General features: G+C 52.0%; 1 protein-coding gene across 1 annotated transcript in view; it reads right to left on the bottom strand.

Moving 5' to 3' along the window:
• The window catches only part of rorb (RAR-related orphan receptor B), a gene marked incomplete at both ends in the record, with an annotated part of 12,256 nt that overhangs the window by 3,507 nt on the left and 1,249 nt on the right, over window positions 1-7,500 (bottom strand). Inside the window, 3 exons of the mRNA XM_084468880.1 lie at window positions 843-1,349; window positions 2,212-2,353; window positions 2,901-3,035. Of these exons, the coding sequence (XP_084325006.1) occupies window positions 843-1,349; window positions 2,212-2,353; window positions 2,901-3,035 (784 nt within the window). The remainder of the gene's footprint in view (window positions 1-842; window positions 1,350-2,211; window positions 2,354-2,900; window positions 3,036-7,500) is intronic.

Raw genomic sequence — 7,500 nt, 5'->3', positions numbered from 1 at the left:
TCTACTGTAGCGTGTGTGTGTATGTGTGTGTGTGTGTGTGTGGTGTACTGTATGAGTGTGAGTGGGCTGTACTGTAGCGTGTGTGTGTGTGTGTGTGTGTGTGTGTGTGGTGTACTGTGTGAGTGTGAGTGGGCTGTACTGTAGCTCAGCTCTATGTATGTGTGTGAACCATAAGCCTGTCTGATCTCCTGTCAGATTTATCCCTTACATTGATGACCGTGCATGTGTGCGCGCGTGTGCACGTGCAGTCAATCAGGAATGTGTTCTGAATGTCTGTGTTGTGTGTGTTTGCGCGCATGTCTGTCTGTCTGTCTGTCTGTCTGTCTGTCTGTCTGTGTGTGTGTGTGTGTGTGTGTGTGTGAATTTGTGCATTTGTGTGCATGTGTGTGGGTGTCTGTGCTAGGCGTGTGTATGTGCGTGCGCGCATGTGTGTTTTTGCTTTGTGTGTGTATGGATGCATGTGCATGCACATTTGTATGTGTGTGTGTGTGTGTGTGTGTTCAGGTGTGTGTGTGTTCAGGTGTGTGTGTGTTCAGGTGTGTGTGTGTTCAAGTGTGTGTGTGTTCAGGTGTGTGTGTATGTGCTAGGTGTGTGCATGCACGTGTGTGCACGTCTGTATGTGTGTGTGTGTGTGTGTGTTCAGGCGTGCGCGTGTGTGTGTGTGTGTGCTAGGTGTGTGCATGCACGTGTGTGCACGTCTGTATGTGTGTGTGTGTGTGTGTGTTCAGGCGTGCGTGTGTGTGTGTGTGCTAGGCGCGTGCATGCACGTGTGTGCACGTCTGTATGTGTGTGTGTGTTAAGGCGCGTGTGTGCGCGTGTGTGCGTTCTAGGCGTGTGCGTACCCAGGTCCCCCATGCTGACGCTGTGCGGGCCCATGGGGCCGTCCTGGTAGCCCCCGTAGCTGAACAGGTTGGGCATGGGCGTCAGGTCGTACACCGGCTCCTGCTTGATGTGCTTCATCCCGGACATGTCCAGCCCTGACTGGTCGGGGGACGGCTGGGTGGAGTCCATCCCGTAGTACCCGCCGGGGAGGACCCCGCCCCCCAGGCCGTTGACCCCGCCGTTGACCCCGCCGTTGACGTGGCCTCCGCCGCCGCCGCCGCCGCTGCCGCCGCCGCCACCGCCGCCGCCCTTGGGCAGCTCGATGACGTGGCCGTTGGCGTAGGTGCCGCCGATGTCGTGGTTGAGGCCCGGGAGGCCGTTGGTGAGGCTGGAGGAGTAGACCCGCGCCAGGGCCTCCGCCTCGCCCGTCTGCTGCTGCCGCTGCTCCTGCAGCCGCGCTTGGTGCTTCTGCACCTCGGCGTACAGAGAGTCACGCTGCTTCTTGGACATGCGGCCGAACTTCACCGCTGCAGGGCGGTGGGGGGGGGCGGTGGGGGGGGGTGGTGGGGGGGGGGGGAGAGAGAGAGGGGGAGAGGGACGGAGGGAGGGAGGGGGAGGGAGAGAGGGAGGGAGAGAGAGAGGGACGGGGGGAGGGAGGGAGAGAGAGAGAGAGGGGGAGAGGGATGGAGGGAGGGACGGAGGGAGGGAGAGAGAGGGATGGAGGGAGGGAGGGAGAGAGGGAGAGAGGGATGGAGGGAGGGAGGGAGAGAGAGAGGGACGGAGGGAGGGAGGGAGAGAGGGGGAGAGAAGGAGGGTTAGTATGATTCTTTGTGAAGTGGTTTCACTGTAGTTTTAATTTGGTATTGTATTGTTATTCTCATCAATTTACTAGAGGTAATCCACTAAAGAACCGGGACATAATTATTGTTATTGCTCTATCTTATCCAAAATGGCAAAAAAAATCTAAATGTATTGCTCTAAGAGAATTATTTAATTGTATCGAAAAATAAAAAAGAATATGATCTAAAAATGTTGTTCTCCAGGGTGGTTGCGTGTTGTGTTGTGTTGTGTTGTGTGTGTGTTGGGTGTTGGGTGTTGGGTGTTGTATGTTTTGTGTTATGTGTGTGGTGTGTGGTGTGTGGTGTGTTGTGTGTTGTGTGTCGCGTGTTGTGTGTGTGTGTGTTTTGTGTTACGTGTGTTGTGTGTTCCGTGTTCCGTGTTGTGTGTGTGGTGTGTGGTGTGTTGTGTTATGTGTTGTGTGTGTGGTGTGTGTTGTGTGTTGTGTTATGTGTTGTGTGTGTGGTGTGTGTGTGTTTTGTGTTACGTGTGTTGTGTGTTCCGTGGTGTGTGTTGTGTGTGTGGTTGATGCGTGGCGGGGGGCCCCCTCACCATCGCGGGACATCCCCAGGGCCAGACACTTCTGCAGGCGGCAGTGCTGGCAGCGGTTCCGGTTGGTTCTGTCGATGAGGCAGTTCCTCTGGCGCGGGCAGGAGTACGCCGCGTTGTTCTGCTGGCTGCGCCTGAAGAACCCCTGCAGACGCACAACCACAACCACACTCAACACAACTCTACGCACTACTGTCTGTTGTACGTCCTGGCACTTGAGGAACACACTTAATGCAGGTTGTATTCATTCACTGTACTTAATTGTGTAGCATGTACTTAATTGTGTTGTGCATGCATGTTGTGTAGCATGTACTTAGTTGTGTTGTGCATGCATGTTGTGTAGCATGTACTTAGTTGTGTAGCCTCTGCAGTAGCTAGCCATCACTGCTGTGTACGGGGGATGGGGTCAGCCTGGTGATTGTCAGTACTTGCACTTGGTTCTATGAACGTCTTTACTGCACCGACGGCGATATATTGTTTCACTTCTTATTACAAATGTACTTATTGTAAGTGGCTTTGGATAAAAGCGTCTGCCAAATGCCCTAAATGTAAATGTAACAACACACGACCGGACGGTCCGATGCTCGGGGAACGTGCACCACCGTCTCACCGGATGTGTGTGTGTGTGTGTGTGTGTGTGTGTGTGTGTGTGTGTGTGTGTGTGTGTGTGACCGCCGGGGCCTCGTACGTACCTTACATCCTTCGCAGGTAATCACTCCATAATGTATCCCTGAGGATTTGTCCCCGCATATTTTGCAGGGAATGACTTCAATTTGGGCTGTGGGGGAGAGCAGACGTTCACATTTAGGACATTTGGCGTTTAGCAGCTTACAGCGGTTAATGCACGCGTCCACACACCGACGGCGGCGTCGACCACGCAGGGCGACAGCCAGCTCGTCGGGAGCAGTCAGGGTGAGGGCGTCTCGCTCAGGGACGCCTCCACACTCAGCTTAGGAGGAGCCGGGGATCGAACCAGCAACCTTGCGGTTACCAGCCGACCCGCTCTGCCTCCTGAGTTGAGCCGACCCAGCAGAGAGAGAGAGCAGCATGAGGGGTCGTGTCAGACGGTCTGTTAACGTGCGTTTCTCCTGCCCCAGACCTGAGGACTCTATTTGGATGTGTTTGCTGCAATTATCACCTTTGTGTGTGTGGGTGTGTGTGTGTGTGTGTGTGTGTGTGTGTGTGTGTGTGTGTGTGTGTGGTCCCGGGTGCTCTGTTCGCCCCTGCGGAGCAGGGCACAGTGACACAGACAACAAATTATACTGTGGGAGTTTTCAAATGACAAAGACATACAGGTTGGCAGACCTGCACAAAGAGGGCACAGACACACACACACACACACACACACACACACGCGCGTGCGTACGGCACGTACACACGGACGTTCAGCAAAGATTGTACTGGTGGGTTTTTGTCTTCTATTCAGGAGCTCCTCCTGGCCAGGCGGCTCTTTGTGATACGTTAAACATGTGCCACAAAGAAACATTACATCACCCAAGAAAACCAATTCGAACCCACACTTGCTCTGTCTGTCTGTCTGTCTGTCTCTCTTTCTCGCTCGCTCTCTCTCTGTGTCTCTCTCTCTCTCTCTCTTTCACACAAACATGGCACAGAAACACAAACAAAGATGTAAAAAAAATGACAAAACCTCTGAGTCCTTTCTTTTTCCTGAATGCACCGAGGAGCGCTCCGGCTCACTTACTGTATATGGGCAAGTCCATGTAAAGTCACAAACGTCCTGCGGAGGTGTCTGAATGTACCGCGCGTGTGAGCGGCTCCATCACATGGACGGCCGTCGCGGCACGGCGGCTGGCGAGCGAGGAGGAAGAAGAGATACGAGCGCAGGTGGACGCACCACATGCACCACGACGCACACGGAGCCGCGGGGACGGAGCGAGGAGAGGGACAGGGCAGGGAGTCTGGGAGGCAGCTAGGTAGGTCTGCTGAGATGGCACACCCTGGTTAAAGAGATTACACTGCCCATCTAATCCTTAATGATTTCCCCTCTAGCGCGACACTCTGCTTACACACAACTCTAGCAGTGGCGCGCGGTAAGCCGCGTGGCGTGCGCGCGTCTAAACATAGCGTCTCCTTGTTTACGGGGGGACTCCACCAGAACTGGAGACACCAGCGCTTGTCTCCTGGAACTGTATCCAGATAGTTTCACTGTGTCGGCGCAGAGCAAATCAGACGAATTTGTTTGGCGAACATATGACTTGTTTCAGTGTTTGTTTTTCTGCTAACATTGAAGTACGCATGATCACGTGAGGAGCTGATTTGAGTAGCGATGTTTTGTGACAACAAAGATGATGATAATGATGATAGAGAAGATGATGGTAGAGAAGAAGAAGATGATGATGATGACGTGCGGCGTGGCCTTGGCCCGAGGCGGTCAGATGAGCAGTGAAAGCGCAGGTGAAGGAATGAGTGTGCAGTATACATAATGGGATAATCCCCCCGCGATGAGGATCACAGTAATGAGTTCTGTCTGTCTAAGCAGCTGTGGAGACTAACGCTCCAGCGTCTTCACGTCAAGCGTGAAGCGACCGCCTTGTTTTTGTGTACCTTGTGAAAAAAAAAAAGTCCAGAGTCCAAAGTCGTGCGTGTTGCTGTTTTTTTTTTTTTTTAACTTTCGATACAACCGCCCCGAGCTTTGGCACAAAACTGTGCTCAAAACAAAACAAGGTCAAAGTAAGTAAACGGGGTCAAGTCTGACTGGGGGTCCGGCTGTCCTACTGATCACGGCTCTCTTTGGGCTGCGTCTTCACGGTCGAATGCGCTTATTGTGAGCGGCTCTGGATGGAAGCATCGGCTCCATCGACGTAATGCGGTGCGTAGTGTAGGTATTACCGTAGAACACTATTAGAACACATCACTGTTGGTCCGATGAGCCAGGAAGAGTAAAACCTGGTGGTTAGGACCGCAGTGTCCTCCGCAGAACACACCGATGTTCGTACAACACACGGCTCCCCGCGTCGTTTCCTCTCACTGTGCGTCAACACAATACGGACGCCGTAGTTGTTGGATGAGCCAGCATTGGTGGATGCTATAGCACTGAGTTCTGGGTTCTGATTGGGCCTGGCCATGAAGTGACCCACTTAATGTAGCGGTGCCTGCCTCTGAAGTGGGTCAGCGCAGCGCACTGGACTGGGACGAACTTGCAGAAGAACACTCGGAACCACACACATGCACACACGCACACACACACACACACACACACACGTACACACACACACACACACACACGTACACACACACATACACACATACACACACACACACACACACACACACACACACAAACAAGCTGTCACTGAAAGTGGCCAGTAACAAACTATTTTTGGCCTGTTAAGCAGGTCAGCTGCCCTTTTGGAAATGGCGGTTATTAACAGTTGAAATACATCAGTAAATAGGCCCGGTGGGAATCAGTGTTGTTGTGTGTGTGTGTGTGTGTGTGTGTGTGTGTGTGTGTGTGTGTGTCTGCAGGTGTCTCTGTGTGTATGTGTGTCTGTGTGTGTGCACCTATATAGCTCTACAGATAGTTAGGACTGTATTATGCTGCGTTCCAGGGACACTTTCTAGCCCATAAGTTAGGAGCTGAAACTGGGGGTAGTTGCGGGTTTGACTGCCGTTCCAGGGCACTTTCACGGGTAGAAGGTTGTGAAAACACGGATTAGGGGTTGCCTGAAACGCACCATCATTGTTGTCAATTAAACATTTGAATTCAAACAGTGGGTAGGACTCTACGTCCACCTGAAGCCGTTCAGGGTGGAATAACAGGGGTGTTGACCAGGGGCCAGGGGCATTCAGACCCTGCAAATACAAATTTCTTTTTGGGGGGAGTAAGTGTGTGTGTGACGTGTGTGTGTGTGTGTGTGTGTGAGTGTGTGTCTGTCTGTGAGTGTGTGTTTGTGTGTGTGTGTGTGTGTGTGTCTTTGAGAGTATGTGTGTGTGTATGTGTGTGTCTGTGAGTGTGTGTGTGTGTGTGTGTGTCTGTGTCTGAATGTGTGTGTGTGCGTGTCTTTGAGAGTGTGTGTGTTTGTGTGTATTTGATAGTGTGTGTGTGTGTGTGTGCGTGTGTGTGTGTCTTTGAGAGTATGTGTGTGGTTGTGTGTTAAGAGTGTGTGTGTCTATCGGTGTGTATGTGTGTGAGCGTTGTGTGTGTGTGTTGTCGGACGTGTGTGTTGTTGCCCGGGGGGCCTGTCAGGTGGGTTATACAAGTCAGTCATGACAGCATCGCGGTTGCCAGGGCGACCACCCACTCTTTGTGCTCATCTGGCTGTCACAGCGATGATTCGGCGAACCGTCACCCACCGCCGAAGGAAATGATGTCATCGCCATGTGGCGGCAGCAGTTCTTATCGTTAGCATACATTAGTCTCCCCTCTCCTCTCAGGGCGCCGTTGAGTTAACAGTACACGTTGTTTTTATTTATCAACTTCAGGACATCGCATTCGATTCATTCAATTATAACTGCAAGATTAAACACACAGTTATTATAAAAAAAAAAAAACATTTCTGGACACAACAATGGTCTAGGTTCACACCTGTTTTGCCCCGCCCCTAAGCCCGATGATTGACAGGTTTCTCCACATATAAGACAAGTGAAAGTTATCCTGAGGCTATTATGTAAGAGCGGGACTGCAACGCAGGCGATTCCACAGCTAAGAGGAGGATCAGGGATAGAGAGAGAGAGAGAGAGAGAGAGGGAGATAGAGAGAGAGAGAGAGAGAGAGAGACTGAAGGAGATATATAAGGAGAGAGAGGGAGAGGTAATGAGAAAGAGAGAAAGAGGGAGAGAGAGAGAGAGAAGGACAGAAGGAGAGAGACTGAAAGAGAGAGGCGAGAGAGAGAGAGAGAGAGAGAGAGAGAAGGACAGAAGGAGAGAGGAGAGGGAGAGAAACTGAGCGGCACAGCGTGAGAGAGAGTGGGATAGTGAGCGAGGGGGTGAGAGACAAAATGAGAGTGAAATATAGGTGGTCTAAAAACAGAACTAAACAAAGACAGATCGTCGGCTGTATATCATACGTCAACCCAATTTGAGTGTGTGTGTGTGTGTGAATGCGTGTGTGTGTGTGTGTGTGTGTGTGTGTGTGTGTTTCGCAGCCTTGAGTGGTGTATTTAGAAGGCGCGTGTCATCATAATTGATTTTTAATGAAGTGAGCCTCTCCTGGGTACGTCTCCGGCTGGCCTGCTCTCTAAATAGAGCCCTAATTATCACCCCGACGCGGCGGAGAGTTTAACAGTTGCCTCCACACTTCTGGTCCGCGCGAGACGCGGAGGAGCGATCGGC

Source organism: Micromesistius poutassou (genome assembly GCF_964030765.1).
Source record: "Micromesistius poutassou genome assembly, chromosome: 5".
In the NCBI taxonomy this organism is placed as follows: Eukaryota; Metazoa; Chordata; class Actinopteri; order Gadiformes; family Gadidae; genus Micromesistius; species Micromesistius poutassou.
This window is presented reverse-complemented; position numbering and strand designations above follow the sequence as displayed.